This window comes from Sitophilus oryzae, unplaced genomic scaffold, assembly GCF_002938485.1.
Source record: "Sitophilus oryzae breed Bouriz unplaced genomic scaffold, Soryzae_2.0 scaffold_1621_pilon_pilon, whole genome shotgun sequence".
Classification (NCBI taxonomy): domain Eukaryota; kingdom Metazoa; phylum Arthropoda; class Insecta; order Coleoptera; family Curculionidae; genus Sitophilus; species Sitophilus oryzae.
The window spans coordinates 743465-765585 of NW_022146305.1; the positions used below are offsets into that span (position 1 = coordinate 743465).

Sequence of the window (22121 nt, forward strand, 5' to 3'; positions counted from 1 at the left end):
TTTGGGTAATGCATATTATAATTTGACTAAAAACCCTACAATTCGTTTTTAAGAAATATGTTCTAGCTAAAAAAAAATAATAAAAAAGCTGAAGCAAAGTGGGACAAAATAAATGCCAACTCTGTATAGTGGATGATGTGTTTTACCTAGTCTGTAGAATTTTAATATTAGTTTATATGTATATCCTGTTTAATTTTTTTGTCAAATTTATACTACCTTAGTGCTGTTTTACATGAAGCGGATCTCCTGCGTATGTCCCGTTTATTTCCGGATCGTTGTGTTAATTGCGGGTAATTAAAAACGTTAAAACAATAATGGATTATATAATATCAAATTTACATTAATAACTTCAATATTGGCGACATACCTAAATCGTTCCTTCATCAATAAATGAAGTGGACAAACGAAGACTACACGGGAAAAACCACATATGTCACATAGAAATTAAGATAGCGATACAATTTTATAGGCAAATGTTAACCTCATTCGAGAAAAAAGAAAGCAATAATACGCTTAGTCCCAGAGATATTACAGCTTGGTTATTTTGCCGTACAAGGGAAAAACTAGAGTAGGGTAAATGGCACAAACCAGAGATGTCCTTACGCATGGGCGACAAGCATGCGTCTTGCAATTATTATTATATGTAGTAAATTTAGATTTTCTACAACCTTTAATTGGACATCCCTGGTTTTTCCCCTGTTTTGTTTTGCATTTTGACACTTTTATTTCGGTATTTTAGCATATACGATAATTAACAATATTAATAATTCAGAATTGGTAGTAATATATATTTTTCTAGTTATTCAACCGAACCGAAAAAAACACTAAATTGCATTTTTCTCGGCTCCAATTAAAATGGATAAAGCTGGGTTTTCCCGTGTAGTCTTCAAATGATGTTGTTTTGAAATTTATGGATTTATACGAAAATGAGCTTTTCATATGGATGGCCAAACATAAAAATCGTATTGCAGTGTACAGGATGGGTCAAATTCGACGCTTTTAAATGAAAACACCCTTTTCTATAGGAGATAGACGAAAACTAATATCGGTGTCCGGAGCTCAATTTTCATCAAAAACATGATGGCAAAAACCGCACATCAATATCTGTTACCGTTTCGGAGCTACGGGGTGTTTTTCAAAAACGTGCATTTTTAACAAATCGCTGTAACTTTTTTCCTATGGAACATTTTATTCTATGAAAACATTTCCAAAGCACCTTTTTATGTAGAATTTAATGGTTTAAGCATATTTTTTTTTAAATTAATAATTTAAGAGTTATCAACAGAAAAATTGATTTTTTATTTGGGACACCGTCTATATTTTTAATTAACTGAAAAGAATTTAAAATTACCTTTCCAAAAATATAGCACACTTGATATTTTGTTATAACCCTCTTCGAAATACAGAATTTTTAAAAGTTCGCCACTTTTAACTAGTAGGCTTTGGATCCCTTATTGATGAGATGCCCTTAATGGAACTCGAAAACATATTTTTCCAGCAAGACGACACACCGCCTCTGAACGCTGAAGTTATCAGCAAATTTTTGCAGTCAATTTCAAGAATAATTGAATAGCTAACCAAGATCCCAGCGGTTGGCCGTCGAGGCCGCCTGACTTAATGCCCATGGATCTAATCCTATGGATATATTTGCGGAAGAATAAAGGTTCTTTATTCTTCCGTATAATCTAGACAAGAATTAGAAATACTTAGCAGTTATGAGAGGGTATCTTTCACCCCTACTGAGTTAATGAATTCCGCGAGAAATGTTCAAAAACTGCCCCGTCTGTCCATAACAGAAGACGATCGATATGTCGAACACCTGTAGCAAAATCTCATGTCTTGGTTTGCTATTTATTTTTATTGTTAATAGATATAGTTTAAATGTGTTGATGTTGGTTAAATATATTTTAAATAGTTATAAAATTCTGCATCTCTCATAGCAAATATTATTTTCGTTTTAATTGATGCTCACAGCTAGAATTTTTTTGCATTACAGCCGGTGCCGGTTACTACAACCTAACCGGTAGTTTAGGTAGGTGTTTTCATAAAAATACAAAATTTTTCATAGCAAAAAAGTTACAGCGATTTGTTAAAAATGTATATTTTTGAAAAAGACCCCGTAACTCCGAAACGGTAACAGATATCGATATGCGGTTTCCACCATCGTGTTTTTGACAAAAATTGACCTCCAGACACCGATATTAGTTTTTGTCTATCTCCTATAGAAAAGGGTGTTTCCATTTAAAAGCCTCGAATTTGATCCACCCTGTACAGTAAAAGAACTTGAAAAAAGAATCACTAGCAACGACAATTTCGGGACAACCGGTATCCATAGATGCAACTATACTGTCTACTTGCCAAGGATTTAAACAATGTTTGTGCTGGCGTAGTTGTTGAAATGGACAGTTTGTGTGAGCGCCACACTTGCCAATGTCGTTTACAAAGTGGGGATACTTAGTACTTGCCAAGTAGACGAGTACTTGCTCGAACTCGAGGATGTTCCGCTCCATGTGAAACAGTAATATAATATTAAAACATTTTTTATTTGTTGGATTTTTTTGGCTAAAAAATCCTTATTTATATTCAAAACAAAGTTTGGAGTTAAAATCATAATTTTCTCTTTATTTATTCTACTTTGTGCATTTTCTCCAATGGTTTGATGCTCGCAATTTTTTACCAAAGTCGAGCAAAGATTAATTTTAAATTTTATATGAAATTCTTCGGTGCCAATTGTTCGGATTATTCCCCATTTAAGTCTTCCCCTGTATATATTTCGTAATTTTATATATTTATTGTAATTTATCAGCCAGATCGTCTAATTCAGAAGATTGTCTTTGACGTATGATTGTATAGGGTGAGTCTAAAGTTCATTATCGTATTTGTTTTGAAAAACAAATGAGATAATAGACTTTACTAATCGTTGACTCACCCCGTACAGCTATCGAACTACTTCATATTAATCTTTGCCAGTATACAAGTATTTTAAGCCAGTCTAGACAAACAAATTTATAGAAAAACTTTAAATTATTGGATCTGGTATAGAGGGTGTAAATGATATACATTTTTATACTTTGTATACATTTCTTCGAATTGGCGTTTTTCTACCAAATTATTTAGTGAAAATTTTTAATTTATTATTTTTACAAAAAGTAACTACCCGAATTTTGTCAATGTTATTCATTTAGACTCTTTCTAATACATAAAAAAATTGTACTAATTTTAAAAACAAACTATTTTACTCGAAACCCAGTCAATTTTGTCGAAAAAAAATCTCAGAATAAGGGAACCTTGCTCAAGACTCGAAAAAAGTACAAATAAGAATCTGTAGCTGACGCTGACTTTGTACTTACCACCTTTGTATTTTTTTAAAATATAGCGTTTTTTCTTCGTTTGTATAGTTACACGAGTTTCTAACAGATTTTAGCGTTAAGAGTTTGTATAACGTTTATATAAAATATAAAAATTAGATGTAAGATATTATAAAGAAACTTATATGGATAGACAGTCATTTTGAGGTATTTTAAAAGGGTAGATGTAATCTTAGCCGTTCGTTGTATTTAGAGCCTCCATGTACACTTAAGTGATCCAAATAAAAGTTTTGTTTTTATTATTATATCTGCATTTTATTTATCTTAATATTTTTTCAGATTCTTGGGTCAATTCTGCTTTAAAAACAACTTAAAATGCACCAAGTCAAAGTTGAAACATAATTTTGTTAGTCACCTTTTTTAAAATAACAATAATTTAACCAATTTTTAAAAATTCTTTTAAATATTTTGTATTTGACAGCTCCCAGATGTTAGCTGTCAACTTTGACTTGGTGCATTTTAAGTTGTTTTCAAAGCAGAAGTGATTGCCACAAAAAGATTTTTTAAAACTCTAATATAAAAAAAAGGTCCATATGGATCCAACTTTAAGGTGGACACTGTATATAATGTTTATTATATTTAATTTAAATTTAATTATATTTTCACTGGAATGCAAAATAATGTGTTTATCGAAAACTGGTTGTATCTCTTTTTACTTAATGCGTTTTAGCCCAAACTAAAACGAAAATATTATAGGTATTAGTGTATAAATAATAACAAAAAAAATTTTGACAATATGGCCAATGCAGAAAAAAATTTTCAAATATTTTAAAAAATGTTGACAAAATGGTGAATGCGCCAAAAAAAGATTAACTTTTCACCTAATTTTTAACCCACGAGCGTTGAACTGAGTTTATACATACATATATAATAAATATAATTATTATTATAAACTATTAAAAATAATTTTCCCTAATACAATTCGGGCCACCCTGTATAGATCAACAATTATAAAAATTCGTAATATAATAAAACATAAACTGACTGCTTCAAATATCTATTTTTTATTTTACCTATAATTATATTTCTCTATTTAACTTATAGTAACTATTAATATATTTTTTAAACAAAATTTAACAAATAAACTTCTAAATTTATAAGTAGGTATTTAGTAAATTTAAATAATCTAGATGAATATTGATCCATAATATTAAAAAATATATGCAACGGCATCACAATGAATATGAAATGCTAAAGTTTAACATTCTAGGACGTTTAAAGCCAATTTCACCTAAATTAGGTGTTGTTGTTTTCCTTGAACTTGGATACCCGGTCTTCGTTTTGCTTATATTCATTTACCAGCTGATATTTTTCACAATTTAATGTTATTAAATATCATTATAGTACTGGTCTTACGTTTGGTGAGCCATTTTTATTTTATTAAATAGAAATAATCCCAAAATGAACAACAATACAGTTATTCTAAGTTTGGAAAATCCGACATTTTCTACGTATCTCATAGTTTCCTCATTGCTAGTGTTGAAAATGATGGGACTAATAGTTTTAACTATTTATCATCGGATTACCAAAAAAGTAAGTAAAATAAAAGAGTTATACTTATAGATATGCGGTTTTCACCATCATATTTTTGACAAAAATTGAGCTCCAGACACCGATATTAGTTTTTGTCTATCTCTTATAGAAAAGGGTGTTTCCATTTAAAAGCGTCGAATTTGACCCACCCTGTACTTTTTAATTTTAGATATTTATCAGTGAAGAAGACACCGCTATGTCAGGAGGAACGGTAGGATCAGACCAAGATATAGACAGAGTGAAAAGGTAATTTTTTAATGGGTCACCCGGTATTTTTTTATTATATATATTGACGACATCACTATGTTCATATGTTATATTACATTTTTTGTTTCTTGTTCAGTATTCATGGGTTTAGTGTGTGATAAAATGTATCCACGTATCTACAACTTGACATGCTTATTTTATTTTTTAGGGCTCTTCAAAACGACTTAGAGAACATTCCAGCTTTCCTGGCGATCTCATTGGCGTACCTTTGGGTTCCGGTTCCTGACTGGGCCGTCCACATTTTATACTACGCCTTCCTGATCCTCAGGTCACTCCACTCTTTTGTTTACGCCGTCTACGTGATTCCCCAGCCTACTAGAGCACTGTGTTTTGTTTTGTCCTTTGCCATTTTAGGATATATGTGCTCCCACGTTTTTGTTTATGCTTTTTCAGTGGGCTATTTTGCAAAATAAAGAACTATTAAATAGTACCGTATGATCGAATAAAAATGGCGTCAGCGATGGCTATGAAATGAAGATTGCTGTCATTTTATATGTAAAATTATATGGGAAATGTCATCGATCGTCATTTCCAAGCCAACTGGACGCCATTTTTTTGCGATTATACGGTAGTATATGTACCTATTTAGGTACATACTAATGTATGTACCAATTGGTATAATGTATGTACCAATGCAATGGTATATCAATTAAAGAAATGCATGAATTTATTCCAACCTTATAAAAATGTTTAATAATATATAATATGCCAAATTGTATTTTTTTGTATTATAAATTAAATTGTTTTTGTTAACTTATTTTGTTGCTTCTTTTACGTCCTTTATTACCTGATATACACCATCAAAAGCTCTGAATTAAAAAAAAATGAAGAAAAAAAAACACGAAAAATATGCTTAAAAAATGTATTACTATATTTTTAAATTAAAATATATATTTTTATTTAAATGCATTTAACTAGTACTTAATTAAATTTAATATTTGAACTACATGTTTTGAGATTCATATATAAATATCATAAATATAAAATACTATAATATTCTAGGCCAAATACCATAAAAATAACCAGATCTTCAACAAAATTCTTCCACTTTATTTCGTTTAATTACTTATTTGACGATACGTACTGAAGAATATCTATAGGAGTGACTATGGCTACAGGTTTAATAATATTACTTGCATCTGAAAAATGAAATATATGTTATAAAAATAGCATATAATCGAGAAAAGAAACGGCATCACAGTAGCCCCATAACAACAACAAGCCTTACCGTCTTTTTTTAATATCAAAACGTAAGGTTCCTTTTCCAGTACTCTGGAAACCAGTCCCAAATTTGCGGTGTTGTAAAGTTTCGGGTAAATCCTCATAACTATGCTGTCTATAGGGTCGCTGGGCTGGATTTTCTTATCCACTATCCTAGTCAATAACAGTTGCAAGGTTATCATGCCGACGATTTCACTGGAACATTTGAATTACTTTTTAGAAAAATATTTTATATGAATTTTTATTTAAATAAATATCACAAAATACCGGGAAAAATAATTTCTGGTAACCAGATCGCAACGACCTGGCCGTCGCGTCGGCTGGCCGGATGCATTGCTTTTATAGCTGCGGCCAGATGAACGACCAGTTTCAACAGAGTTGTCAGATCTAACGATTTTTTACGTTTTACCAATTAGAAAATATTGTTTCAGAAAGAATTAAGTTTCAGAAATGTTAAAATATCCGAGTTAACTAAAAAGCGAAGCTGCTATTCATGAGCTTATTAAATGTTCTAATATTAAATAATGCATTTAAAATATTCTTTGGATTTTTCGTTAATAAATACTGATGTGGTAAATGGAGTAAGTAAAATCTCCAACCCCGACTAAGTAAAATTCGTTAATAAATACTGGTGTGGTAAATGGAGCAAGTAAAATCTCCAACCCCGTTATTTCCATGCTTTTCAAATCCGCGATGCCTGCTATTCCATCAGTCGTTTCATAACAGAATATTCTACATCCTATGTCTATGTAATTTAATATGTGTAGAGTGAGACATGTAACTCGAGATATTTTCAGCGCATTATATGAATAAAGGACAAAAACAGTATTGTTCCTAAAGGTGCGTCTAGACTTGAGCATTTTAGCCCGAACGAACCGAGCGCGCACGAACAAGCAGAACAAATAGGCCGAACAAAAAGCATTTTGTACGCGCGACCGACAAAAAGGGAGATATTCTGTTTCTTTTTTCTACTGATATGGACTTCTACTAATGTCTCTTATCGACTTTAGAAGTAAACATATTAGGGCCATCGTAAAAAAAGGTCGTCAGACACTGGCTCTAAATATAAGCAGGTAGAAAGTTTAGCTTCCAGTTATTTCAATGTTTACAATATAAATTCTTCTTTTTTATTGTTACTGAGAATCTACAACAGTAAATACTTCTATTTTTATGAATGTTTAAGTTACTTTTAATCTTAATTTTTTTTTAAATAATGTACCTAGTAGAAATATAGTCTAATGAAAAACGTTAAATTAAATATAATATTTAAAATACAGTTGTCCTCCTTGTAGATGACTACAATACAACTAAAAAAACTAATTTAATTAAACAAAAAACAGGTGATTGTAGAAAAACTTTAAATATTATTTTTTTTTTATTTTTTAACATCGAAACTCGAAGGTATATTAACAGGTATCATACCAACCATAAATAGAGTAGGTATGTCATATAAAAATGTTTTGAATTTTTACTAGAAACGACCCATGATAAAAAAAGCCCCTGTCAAAGGAAAAACTGTCAAAACTCTACTCACCCGTTGCTTTCCACGACCGGAATTTGATCAACGGCCAACTTTTTCATCAACTGCAGCGCCCGATCGCAAGTCGTTGCCGCGGAGGCCGTTTGCAAGGTTGCCAGCTCTAGATCTGTCACTTTTTTGTCCCACCACCAGTGGTGCTCTGTGTTTTCGCTGGGGACGAATTCTCGAGCTTCCATCCACTGGTCGCTGATGAATTTCGTGATGTAGTTCCTGATGCTGTCCGGCAGCAGTATCACGACGTTTTGACCCTCTTTAAGAGCTTTTGCTGCTTTTAAACCTGCCACTACCGCAGCGCCACTGCTTGAACCTATGGTAATAGTTATACGATTTGTACGGGCTGTCTCATTTTCGTGTATTTTACAGGGTTTCTCGTTTATGAGTATTCCTTGTATCAACAAGGATGCGGTTTTCACATCAGTCCGCTACTTTTTAATGAAACTAGAGTTTCTACACACAGGTTTGTCTTTAATCCTCTTAGTTCCTGAAATACAGGGCGAGATTATGCATTTCTCGATACCCCTCATATCTCAGTTATCTTTTAATTTATCAAAAATGTGTAAATGAATCTCAAAATATTATAAATAATACTGCTGGTAAAACTTTATAAAGTGTATTTATACAAATATATATATCGTATTTTAGTGATAGCTAACGTCAATATGACATGGCCAGATATAGTTTTACATCGCGTGACGACAAAAAAATATATTCTTTAAAACTAAATCTTAAATAACTTAAAAACGATTTATTTTAGGTATAGGAACATGTATAACCAAAAAGTAACGAATTAAAAAACCTTTTCATTAGTGAAATAAAAAAAGTGGGTTTCCATCTGAAAAAATGATTTATGATAATTTTTTAATCGCTCAATTCCATGACAGCTTCTGCCAATATTATATGACATTCCAACGATTTAATTTTTGAAATAGATAGCCACATGTCTCTTCTCTATGCCACAGTGGCTGTGGTAATCACTAAATTTGTCGTTTAGGCTATATAGATTTTTTTGACAGGCAGTTTTTTTCCTCCAAAAATTTTTAATATTTTTTTTTCTCCGAAACGGTTAATGTTAAATACAGAGTATTTGATATCAAAATTCATGAAATTTTACAGAGAATTTAAGTATGTAATAAAAAATTCGGGTACCCATTTAAAATAAGAAAGTTGTTGTCAACTTCCGGTAGTTCCGGAAGTGCCGCCACATTGAAAATATTTTTAATCGATAGATCTTGTTGTGAAACAATAACGTGCAAAAAATCTCCGACCTAGATATTGTAGTTCTCTAGAAACTTCTAATGCACGCTCAGCCTGGGACACCCTGTATGCGTGAAGCATCTTTAGATTCATGAAAACCACAACATCTTTGCAACATGTAAAAAATATAAAATAATATACGTTTTTCATAAAGTAGAAACCTCGTAAAAGACATGAAAATGGGAAACAAGTGTGCAGGATGAAACAACGAAACCTACCACAGAGAAGTCCTTCCTCCTGAATCAACCTTCTGGCCATAAGCAGAGATTCTTTGTCAGACGTCTTGACCCAACGGTCTACTACGGCTCTATCTAGTACAGTAGGAATGAAATCATAACCTAAAACAGAAATAACAACTATAAAATACAAAATTTCTATTAACTGTTTTTAAAAGAAATTGAAAATAATAGAGTTATTTAATATTGAAATCATAATATAGTTCGTAATTTATTGTATAGAAAAATATAATTACTGTGAACGTATAAGAACACACATAAATGCAGAATGCAGATAAAGAAGGAAGTGGCAACATTACAAGACTTCTATACTTATATCTCTTAGCAGAAAACCGTCAATAAACACACAATTTTCGAGTGTTTTTGTTCTAATTATAAGAGACAGTCTGTATTTAACGTACCTATGCCTTCGACTTCGTAAAAATCAATGTCAGTCTTGTTCAGGCTGTCTGGAACAGCCAAAACAGATCCATAAGGGTCGGCGCCAACCAGTATAGTCTTTGGGGATATTTCCTTGAATTTCCTGCCTATTCCTGTGACAGTTCCTCCCGTTCCCGCTCCCATAACCTTAAGAAATCAAGACCAAATCAGTTAGGTTAGATTTAAAAAACCGATCGTACGGTAGATGGTGGTCTTCCGTTTTACCCGACACGCAAAACTGACAGGTAAAACGTTACGTCTTGATGGAGCTTTAGGGCTCGAACTCACTGACGACCAGGTCGCAACGACCTGGCCGGATGCATTGCTTTTATAGCTGCGGCCAGATGAACGACCAGTTTCAACAGAGTTGTCAGATCTAACGATTTTTTACGTTTTATCAATTAGAAAATATTGTTTCAGGAATGTTAAAATATCCGAGTTAACTAAAAAGCGAAGTTGCTATTTATGAGCTTATTAAATGTTCTAATATTAAATAATGCATTTAAAATATTCTTGGATTTTTCGTTAATAAATACTGGTGTGGTAAATGGAGTAAGTAAAATCTCCAACCCTGACTATACGATAACGTCGTTATTTCCATATTTTTCAAATCCGCGATGCCTGCTATTCCATCAGTCGTTTCATAACAGAATTTTCTACATCCTACGTCTATGTAATTTAATATGTGTACAGTGAGACATGTAACTCGTGATATTTTCAGCATTATATCAATAAAGGACAAAAACAGTATTGTTCCTAAAGGTGCGTCCGGACTTTGATATTTTAGCCCGAACGAACCGAGCGCGCACGAACAAGCAGAACAAATAGGCCGAACAAAAAGCATTGTGTACGCGCGATGGACAAAAAGGGAGATATTCTGTTTCTTTTTTCTACTGATATTGACTTCTACTGATAGCTCTTATCGATTTTAGAAGTAAACATATTAGAGCCATCGTAAAAAAAGGTCGTCAGACACTGGCTCTAAATATAAGCATGTAGAAAGTTTAGCTTCCAGTTATTTCAATGTTTACAATATAAATTCCTCTTTTTTATTGTTACTGAGAATCTACAACAGTAAATACTTCTATTTTTATGAATGTTTAAGTTACTTTTACTCTTAATTTTTTTTAAAATAATGTACCTAGTAGAAATATAGTCTAATGGACCCTGTTTGAAAAACGTTAAATTAAATATAATATTTAAAATACAGTTGTCCTCCTTGTACATGACTACAATACAACTAAAAAAATAATTTAATAAAAAAAAACAAGTGGTTGTAGAAAAACTTTAAATATGATTTTTTTTTTATTTTTTAACATCGAAACTCGAAGGTATAATAACAGGTATCATACCAACCATAAATACAGTATGTCATATAAAAATGTTTTGAATTTTTAATAGAATCGACCCTTGATAAAAAAGGGACTAGATTTAAGTTTCCCTTTGATCCAGTCTGTATACTATTTCTTTGGATGTTCTGCACATGTGTAAAAAGTACACTAAAACACTATATCTTATAGAAAATAAAATATTGTGCGTTGAATTTGAGGGATTTCATCTGAAAAATTATTAATTTGGAAGAAAACCGACAACAAGCGCCAGAAAACTATAATATTTTAGTGCATCAGTCTACTGGTCGCAACGACCAACGGACGGCCAGGACGTTAGTGTGTGCGGTATCATTTGATTTAACGGTTTTAGAGGTAGCAGCGGCCTGGCCGGTGCGACCTGGTCGTCAGTGTGTTCGAGTTCGAGCTCTTAGACTCACCAACATATCCACATTTTTGTCGCACTGGTCGTAGATTTCCTCGGCCGTGGTGTCATAGTGAGCCAGCGGGTTGCCCGGATTTGAATACTGGTCCAGAATCACAGAGTTCGGTATTTGCTCGTGTAGTTTGTGCGTCGTTCCGAACATACCTGTCGGCGAATTTGAATCCTGATTCACCGGCGTTCTCACGATTTCCGCGCCCAGGGCTTTCAATGTCGATACCTTCTCGTTGGACATTTTTTCAGACATTACAATAATACAGCGATAGCCTGAAATACAAGGGTGTTTCAAGTTTTCTCTTGATATTTTGTCGAATTCGGCCTCCTTGATGTAGAAGTGCTTTAAGCCCTTATGGGATACAAACCTCGGAATTCATTTACTGTAAACGAATTTTTATAAAACTTTTTGCATTGTATCGTTAATAATATATATTACAAAGTTTACCTATTTAAATTCGTTGCTTTCATTTTAGTATTTAAATAAACACACATATACAAATGCATACATACAAGATGGCTCCGTATTCCGGAAAAGCTCTGTGTCAGTATTCCTATTTGAGATTTTCTCTCCAAACCTTTTACAAAATATATGTTTAATGGTTGGAATAAGTTGGAAATTTATAAAAAATGTCAGAAAGATTACACCAATCTCCCCGATTACACCACAAAAATGGGAAGAATACATGGAAAATCTTATGACGGAAAATAGAGTCGAATTTATGGACTGCCCTGACGTGACGACAAATATAAGAACAATGGGATCCCCGATTAGAATATCAATGGACGAAGTAATTAAGGCATGTACCTCACTAAAAAATCGTAAAGCACCCGGACCGGGAAATATACCGGCAGAGTTAATTAAATCAGGACCGAAAAAACTGTACAAACACTTAAGGAAAATATTCCAGGACTGCATAAACGGAACGGATGTATCACAAGAATGGAATGAGGCTTACCTCTCAACTATATACAAAAAGGGAGATCGTACTAAGTGCGAAAACTACAGGGGAATATCAGTAACAGCCACCGTGAGTAGAATATATGGAAAAATTTTGAGAAATAGGATCGAAAACGAATACCAGGAAATAGAAGCCGAAGAACAAGCAGGATTTAGAGCCGGAAGATCGACGGTGGACCACTTATTTACAGTCACTCAAGTAATAAGTAAAAAGAGCAATATAAACCAAGAGCTACATCTTGTGTTCGTGGACCTGCAGAAGGCATACGACAGCGTTCCCCTTGTGAGACTTTGGGAAGCTATGAAAAAAACCAATATAAATGTAGAGCTAATAAAAGCAGTAAAATCATTATATAAGCAAACAAAAACTAGAATAAAAGTCGGCAAAAAGTTAATAACAGGATTAAATGGAACCAAAGGTCTGAAACAAGGGTGCTGTATTTCACCAACACTGTTCAAGATATATCTGGAACAAGTTCTCAAAGGTTGGAAGCAAAAATGTCGAAATATGGGAGTACCCATAGGGGATAACATGCTCTACACACTTTGCTTCGCGGACGATCAGGTGATCATAGCACAAGATTACGATGACATAAATTATATGACACGTAAGCTTATAGAAGAATATCAGAAATGGTGACTCGAGATCAATACTAACAAAATAGAATATATGTGTATCGGAGGAGAACAACAAGATCTAATACTAGAAGAAGGGAAGAAAATTAAGTGCTGCACAAAATACAAATATTTGGGTATGTAAATCACAAATGATGAACTGTTGGATACAGCAATTAAAGAACGAAACCAACTTGGAAGGAATGCTATCACGGTATTGAATGGGATACTGTGGGACAGAAACATAAACAACAAGAACAAAACTCTAATATACAATACCATCATAAAGAGTATAACCACGTACAGCTGTGAAGTGTGGCCAATTAAGGAAACAACAAAACGAATGCTGGAAGCTACAGAGATGGATTTTTGGAGAAGATCAGCAGGCAAATAAGACTCGAGCGAATAACTAATGAACGCAGAAGAGAGATTATGGAAGTTAAACATACGATAGTGGACGACATAAAGAACAGTCAACTCATATGGTACGGGCATGTCCAAAGAATGGCAGAAATAAGAATCCCAAAGCAAATTATAAACTGGAAACCTGCAGGAAGAAGAAAACCGGGTAGACCGAGAAGAAGTTGGCAGGAAGGGATTGACACGTTTATGGAGGAAAGATCTCTCGGAGACGGTATATATGTTTAATGGTAGTTCACATTTCATATATTTTTATAGATATACAGTGTGAGTCAAATATATATCATTTATTTATTCGAGTTAAGCGAATTTGACCATAGAGTATACTAAATAGTCTTTGAATTATGAGCACGTCCATGAGAACGTCAATCTAGACGTTCAGGAACCTTCGTATCAGAACTTCTAGTCGAGACGATCGAGTCATTGTAAGTTTATCGCTAAGAAACCGCCGTTTACCAGCTTTTCAAATTGATAATGAATTGCACTTAAGGACCGTACATATTAACTAACAAAATACAAGAAGAAGATTAAATGAAGCAAATGCTATATCAAGAAGACCTGCTTCGGGACCAGAACTTACTAGATGTGTTGACTAGGCCCAAAAGCAAAGGCATGGTCTTAATGTAAAAATTACGAAAAAATGTTAGTGCCTTCTTTAAAACCGAATATTTCCAACAAAAATAAAGCTAATGAGATGAATCAAAAAACAAACCATCGAGAAAGGATGTATCTAGATGATAAAATTATTTTTAAATTTCTTGCTGTTTTAACATATTCCACAGGGTGTTTCAAACTTTCACCAAAATATCAACATTTTGTTTCCCTCGTATAATTAACAGATGGGGAGTTTAACTTTTAATTTAGAAAAACATACTAAAAAGTCAAATAATTTGGCAACACACTGCTTAAAAAATCATCAAAATCGGCCTATTAAAATAAAATATATTAACCTTTAAAATACATCAAAGTTATAAGGTGCCTATTTTTCATGCCGGTGAATGTATTTCAAAAACTAAACATTTTAGTCATATACTTTCCTAATGAAACAGACCTTTATTTTTTTACTAGAATCCAAAAATCAATTAATATATAGGGTGTTCCATTACAAAAAACATAACTTTGATGTGTAACTTTTTTGGGGGATACCCTGTAGAACTCTACATAATTTTAGAAAATGCTTTAAATTGACTTAATAAGCTCAGAAAATTTCACTTTAATACAAATTTTTGTTCTCCTTGCAAAAACCGCGTTGTATATGGCGCGCCACCCTGTATAATTCGATTTCAATCAAAATTTCAATGATTATAATGTAAACAGAATAGGTATAGCGGATGCATTAAATTTATTTAATTCAATAAATTTACTTAGAAAAAGAATTAAAAAAAATCAAAATATTAAGAAGGAAATAATTAAGAATTTACTAAAATTACTAAAATAAAAAGTTAAAAGCAACGAAAAAAAATGGGTAAACATTTTAGTATTTTATCTATAAAACACAATACAGAAGGTTTGACATTAATACATTCACAGTAATTGAATTCCGAGGTAAAAGTCTCTGGGCACTCCACTAATGAGATAAACGCTATTTTATTAATCACATTGAATAAAATTAAAATTAAAAAATTATATATTTTACCTAATTTATTATTAAATAAATAAATAATATAAATATCTTAAAAATAATGGTATTTAAGATACTTACAAAAAAACTCATTTTAAAAAGTTTTAACATCCTGTAACTCTAAAACTATGCATTTCCATACCCATGTTTATATGAACTTTTTTTCATATTTTTTGATGAGTAATCAATAAATACTTACTAAAATTTTCGCAAGTTAATGATATAAATTTTTTTTAAAGGTTGCTATTAGACTTGGATCAAGGCAAATTAATAAAATTGCGTTTATCTCATCAAGGAGGCCAAAATCGCGTTTATTATATGTATATTTTTATGGTTTAATTTTATTATAATGAATTAGTATATAAAATTGTATACGATATGTTTGTTTACGGCCTTACTGATGCGAAAGTGGCATGATGTGAAAACCGCATCTTTGTATCCCTACTCATAAGCGAGATATCCTGTAAAACACAAGAAAATGGGACCACCCTGTACAGTATACGAAAAATAATTAAAAGTAGATAATAATAATTAAAATCTACTAATTTACCTTTGACTGCGGCTGCTAAGGCTAGTCCTATACCGGTATTTCCTGATGATGGTTCGATAATAGTACAGCCTGGTTTTAATAAACCTTGTTCCTCCGCATCCTTGACCATTCTGTACCCTATCCTGTCTTTTACCGAGCCTCCTGGGTTAAAATACTCGCATTTAACGTCTACAAGAAACAAATTAATTATTATATTTTCTTTTTATTGCCATTCCTGTAAGACAAAAAAAATTGGCGCCGGGAGTCACGTATAGCCGCCCATATTAAAATACGTTGATAAAGAGTTGGTAGGCAGTTCTTTTAGTTTCAAAGTAAAGGAATTTTTTCAATTTTTTTTCTATCTCAAAAACTGCGACTTTGACTGATTTTGATGTTATTGCAAATATTATTCCTAATCTTAAATTGAAAACCTCGTTTCACTAGCTACTGTAATTTTGGAGTTACGATTTTTTTAAATTTTTAACCCTCTCCTATACCCCCCACCAACCCCCCACCCCCACCAAAAACTAATGGCCAGATTCTCGGGTGCCACAGTATTTTGGTGCCAAATTTGGTTAAAATCGTTTTAGCGGTTTTTGAGTTATCTACCATACCTATTGTTATGGTCGGCAAAAAAGTTAAATCTAATTTTTATTGTTGTCGATCCAATAATATATAATGTCTTTTACAGGACTTAAATTGTCCTGAAGATACAAATAAATTTTGCGAAACGTCGAGAAATTTAAAACAAAGGACTTCTGTTGATTTCTTTCGATCCTAATCCAATTTAGGACTTCTGTTGATTTCTTTCGATCCTAATCCAATTTAAAAAAAAAACACATTAAAAAGTTAAAGTCTGACCAAAGAATCGGGAAAGATTTCGACAAAAGACATCCAAACAATGGCAAAAAATATGATTTTAAATTGTGGGCCAAGTATATGATTTAAAAAAAAATACAGGCCAAGTAGGTAAATGACGTCTATAGGGCTTGGCCTCGCCAAAATTATCATCGATTGTCGTTCCTCAGCCGTCTATAACGTCGTTTTTTTTCGATCACACGGTATGTTAATACCGAACAGAAAAAAATAAAAGTTAATACTCACAAACGTTTGCTTTGATCCCTTCATGTTGGGGTATTTTGTTCAATTTTACTAAAGGTGTGTTACCTATGGTTTTCAAAATATCAGGTAGTATTTTTGACGTTCTTCTCCTGAAATAAAACAAAAATTTGTATGAACTATTCCTAGACATTCGGTGTAATATTTAATTTATTGTAAAAGATTCAATAATTTGTAAACTTTATATAAAAAATATAATCCATTTCCGAAATAACTAGTATGTATGTTTTACAACAATTAATACATTTTTTGTAATTCAGTTTTAACTCATGGCAAGGACTTCTCAGCGATAGATATTCATAGTAAATCTCAAACAAAAGTTGTGTTTCTATGCCTATTATGACGTCGTTTTTTATACGATACGATCCATACGTCAGTAGTTTAAATTAATTAGTCGAGATAAATATGCCTAATCTATTTATAAACATCTGGCTTACAAAATAATAAAATAAACAAAATAAATAATGTTTTCTTTAAAAAATATTTTCACACACAATTCTGAAAAAAAAACATTTAAAATAAAATAAAATATTAACTAAAATTTATTATTATTAAAAATACAATTTTGACCATAAATAAAGACTTTAAAAATGTAAAAAAGGCAAAAGACTTTTTGGAAAAAATCGAAATAAAAATGAAACTTCTACACCCTGTATCTCCGAAACTAAGCATTTTAGGACATACATTTATACGAAATGTTTTACTTATTTTTATCTGAAGTTTCCGGAATACAGTTCGGACCACCCTGTATATTGAGTTTTTTAACTAGATTGAAAACTTTTTCTCAGATCATTATTTTTCTTCTAAAAATTTTGTCTATATTATATTCTTTCTTTGATTATTTTTAGTCATTTAAATTTTATTTTGGTTTAGTAGCATATATCGTCAAGTTCAAGGAAAAGTATAATCGCTTTTTATCACATAATCATTAAATATGCGTCTTTTGAGGAAACTTGTGAACGTAATGTTGTGATGAAACGGGTCCTTGTGATTTACCGAATAAATGTTGAAATGGTTATCAAGCCTTAAGAGGTCTCGTCGTCTCATCTCATCATTTTCTATGTTTTTTTCTGTTATACAAGGTGTCTCATAAATAACTGTAAGTATTTTAAGGGGGTGACAGATCAAGACAAAAGAGTAATCTTTTCTATCTACCATATATTTAAAATAAATTTAAAAAATAAAGTTCTTTAAATTTGAAAATAAACAATAATGCGTAACATTTTGAGGATTACCGCTTTGAGAACAGCTTAATTTACAGCCCTGTGTTGCCACATGAACAAGATAGTATACACCAATGCCATTAAAATACTTATATTTATTGAAAATACAAGGTATTTACATAGCTATATATATATTTATAAAACTGTAGTTTTTTGAAATAAAGACCTCTTAATGATTTATTTTACATTATGATGTGAAAAACTAAACAAAATTTAAATACGCTCTGATCTTGCGACCTTTACAATCCTAAAAAATTATGTTTTTCGATTTTTGCATAGTCATTGTAAACCAAAATATATGGTAGTAATAAAACAACGAATTTTTCAATTATCTAATTCTTCCAGTTGTTCAGAAAAATATTATAAAATGAAAGTAAAATAAAAATATTTAATAGGATTTTCCTGAAATTTTATCTACATATACAAAATGCTAATGTTTATCTGTGTCGTCTCTACTGAAGTAACGACTTGCTCTAGAAAGTTGCTTTTTTTACTAAAAGATACCTGCACAGGATACCTAATTGGCTCTTCTAAAAACTGTCGTCGCCGGATTTTTTGTTTTTCAAAAGTTGTAGTCATTTCCGGGGAATATGTCAATTGATACCGATTTATTTTCATTCATGATTGTTTTTATCTGATAAAATAAAAAAGTTATAAGGGTGAGGCATTTTGAAAAACACTCAGTATCCATTAAGAAAAAAAAATAGAATAGAAAATAGAAAAAATTTTCATAATAAATACTTCATAGAAATTCTTAAGATAATTATTAAAAAAGTAATTTATCTTAATTATGGTTTCTAATAATAATTAATAACTTCTAACAATTCCCATTCACTAATAATTTATTTATCAATTTTCGAATAGCAAAGAAACGCCTACAAACAAACAATATCTTCATGAGACCGCAAAAACGTGAAAGATAGAAAACCCACAAAGATAGTAAAGTACGTAATTATCAGTAGAAGAAAAAATAAAAATAATTAACCGATAAAAACAAATATTTGTGGTATTTTTCTGTGATTAGATGGCATTCTTATAGTAAAAATACGATATTAGATTGTTCGAAATGTGTCAATGAAGGAAACCACATAAGAGCTGGTCGAATTTGATTAGGTATATCCGGTAATATCCTTATTATACAGGGTGAACAAAAATGGTTTGTTTCAACAGGGTGTATAGATCTATATCAATGTTTCAACATCTGCCTTTTATTAATCCAAGACCTAAATAGTATTTAATGTTGTGAAATTCTAGACAAATAACCATTATTTCTTTATTTTTGTTTTTTTTTCAGTACATAACGAAAATATTAGTCTTGTTTAATATCTTTCTGGTATTATAATAGTAATTATTTTGACAAATACAAACATAGCGCAGTCTTTAGGTAATTTAAGTTCATTTTTTATTCTATTTTTAACACAGAGGTTACATAGAGCCAAGTACCTGAACATATTTAACTTTAAATAGAATAGAAACTATTTTAAACTGAATAATTTTTACATAAAATAGTCAACAGAAAAATTTCTTTAACAGAAGCTGTTTTTTATAAAAATAAATATTATTTTACAAATTATATACCTATAAGATAAGTAAGATCACCAGTATATATATAAGTAGGTATTATAACCAGTATATATATATATAAGTAGGTATATATATATATATATATATATATATATATATATATATATATATATATATATATATATATATATATATATATATATATATATATATATATATATATATATATATATATATATATATATATATATATATATATATATATATATATATATATATATATATATATATATATATATATATATTTATATAACATATATAAATATATATATATATGTTTATATATATAAAATCAACATATATATATATATATTTCTTAATTTATATATAAACAAATATATATATATATATATATATATATATATATATATATATATATATATATATATATATATATATATATATATATATATATATATATATATATATATATATATAAACAAATTTCTGTAACAAGGATAAATATTTATGAATGTTTTAGGAAAAAAATCAACCATATATTTTCATATCTTTCTTAATTTCCTCTAAAACAAAAAGCAAAATTTTTTTCATAAAAAAATAAAAAGTAAGTATTTCCTGTTGTAAAGACAATCCGGGAACACACTATACATTTTCTTCAAAGTTCATATTATGGAAAATAATTTTTATATTAACTGCCTGCTACCAGACATCAATTTGAGTTGTTAAAATTCATTTAATGACTTGACTTCCTTATACAGAAACCAATTTGTCTAATAAAATTTTAAGTCGTTCAAAATAATATACAGGGCGTTTTAAAAAAAACATTTGCCATCTCTCGTGGGAAGATTCCTCAGGTAAAAATAAGATTTATTTTCTATATAATAAATATAGATCCGATTCTGCTTTGTTTCATACCCTACAGGGGGTTAAATAAGTCTATTATATTTTAATTAATTCTAAAAAAGTGTAGACAGCACTTTTTTAGAATTGTAAATTTTTAAATTGTATTATTTACGGGGTCTTAAAAAAATCGAATTTCTCTAAATATATCGGAAAATACCTATTTAAGTAGGTATATATGGTTCTTAGAAGAAAATATCTAAATTTAAATATTTTGTTCAATAGTATGTAGGTTTCAATGGTATGTTTATTTTCCATTAACTGTTGTTTTCCTACTATTGAACCTACCTACTATTATTGATTCCTATTATTGAATTATTTGATTAAAATAAATGGTACGACACTGCTTTTTTAGAGAAAACATTTTTTTCTGTATTTCTGTCCATTCTTTTTTAATAAGATTGATCTCTTGAGTTTTTTTGTGCACCGAACGGTTTTCAATTTTGTTAAAAAGTATAGATAATCAAGAAAAAAATCGTTTGCTCCAAAAAACACAGTAGCGTACCATTCATTTTAAACCAATTAAATTCGATTTTTTTTTAAATTTTAACAAAACTTGTAGATCAAAAAGGGAGTATATTTTATACCCTATATTCATATAGACTTTTTTTCCTAAAAAATCATGAGGAATCCCACCCTATAATTTTTTTGAAACTACTTAAGAAACACTCTGTATAAAGTGGCAAAATATTATTTGCCTAAAAGATAATAAATAAAGAAATCTTACCATTCATGGGTCGAATGTGGATTAATTTGTGTTTTATCATTAATTCTATTCCACGTACACTTCGAAGGCTTATTTGGTGGGGCTATGACATCATTAATAGGAGAATGGAACACTGGAACAGATTCAACTTTTAATTTTTTCGTACACGGCTCTGTTCCGTTGGCTGGACACTGAGTTTTTGCGGTGCTCATAATTTTAAATTAAAATTCTACCAAACAAACACACAATACACGAGCTACAACGTCTGTGTTAGACCACAATAGACCTGGAAGAACTGAAGCGTGAACTGAAGAATGTGTAAATGATCCGGTTTAAATACTCGGAATTTTCAAATGATCCGGGCAGCCGGAAAAAGAAATGAAGAAGCGATGTTGTCGGCTCATTACCTACGGTTACGTAGACCTGTACACGTTTTCTTTTCAAGAACCGGTTTATAGGTCAGCCAGTATATGTACAACACAGAATAATTCTAGTGTTAATTGAGATCTACCCAGAATTCTATTGTTGATAGAATTGAAACTGCATCATTAACGGTATAAAACGATAACTTTCCTTGGGACATTTTGTACAAATAAGTGAAAATCATCAATACATTTGATGAAGCGGCAACGTGGCAAAAAATCTTCCTTTTCTAAACTCAGGCCTTAAAATATGATGCCATTGACGACATAGTATATGATCGTTAAGTTCTATAAAGTAGTTATTTGAAAATAGAAATATCTGTTAGCACGTTTGTTTTACATCCTTCAATCAACTGTAAAAATGTCTTTCAGCTGCTAAGCTTAAATAAACAGTCTTAATCATATATAAAATTTAATATTTCCAAGACAATGTGCTGCTAATTTCTCAAGTATAAGA

General features: G+C 30.8%; 2 protein-coding genes across 2 annotated transcripts; one reads left to right on the top strand and one right to left on the bottom strand.

The window, feature by feature from the left end:
* The first annotated feature begins 4643 nt into the window (after positions 1–4643).
* Positions 4644–5872, top strand: LOC115880371 (microsomal glutathione S-transferase 1-like). The gene is made up of 3 exons (XM_030897584.1): positions 4644–4901; positions 5071–5147; positions 5317–5872. Exons 1-3 carry the CDS (start codon positions 4770–4772, stop codon positions 5579–5581), a joined length of 474 nt encoding a protein of 157 aa, XP_030753444.1. The 5' UTR covers positions 4644–4769; the 3' UTR covers positions 5582–5872.
* Positions 5873–6016: 144 nt separating this feature from the next.
* Positions 6017–21603, bottom strand: LOC115880332 (cystathionine beta-synthase-like). The gene is made up of 9 exons (XM_030897535.1): positions 21264–21603; positions 16854–16960; positions 15771–15938; positions 11608–11876; positions 9821–9986; positions 9402–9521; positions 7924–8236; positions 6397–6584; positions 6017–6307 (listed from the first exon to the last, which is right to left on the bottom strand). Exons 1-9 carry the CDS (start codon positions 21452–21454, stop codon positions 6231–6233), a joined length of 1599 nt encoding a protein of 532 aa, XP_030753395.1. The 5' UTR covers positions 21455–21603; the 3' UTR covers positions 6017–6230.
* Between the last annotated feature and the right edge of the window lie 518 nt (positions 21604–22121).

Coding starts and splice junctions, on each gene's coding strand:
- LOC115880371 (XM_030897584.1), top strand. CDS start 4,770: ATGAACAACAATACAGTTATTCTAAGTTTGGAAAATCCGACATTTTCT. Junction 4,902..5,070: donor ATCATCGGATTACCAAAAAA/GTAAGTAAAATA, acceptor TTTTAATTTTAG/ATATTTATCAGTGAAGAAGA. Junction 5,148..5,316: donor GATATAGACAGAGTGAAAAG/GTAATTTTTTAA, acceptor TTTATTTTTTAG/GGCTCTTCAAAACGACTTAG.
- LOC115880332 (XM_030897535.1), bottom strand. CDS start 21,454: ATGAGCACCGCAAAAACTCAGTGTCCAGCCAACGGAACAGAGCCGTGT. Junction 16,961..21,263: donor CCACATTCGACCCATGAATG/GTAAGATTTCTT, acceptor GTTTTATTTCAG/GAGAAGAACGTCAAAAATAC. Junction 9,987..11,607: donor ACAAAAATGTGGATATGTTG/GTGAGTCTAAGA, acceptor TGATTTCTTAAG/GTTATGGGAGCGGGAACGGG.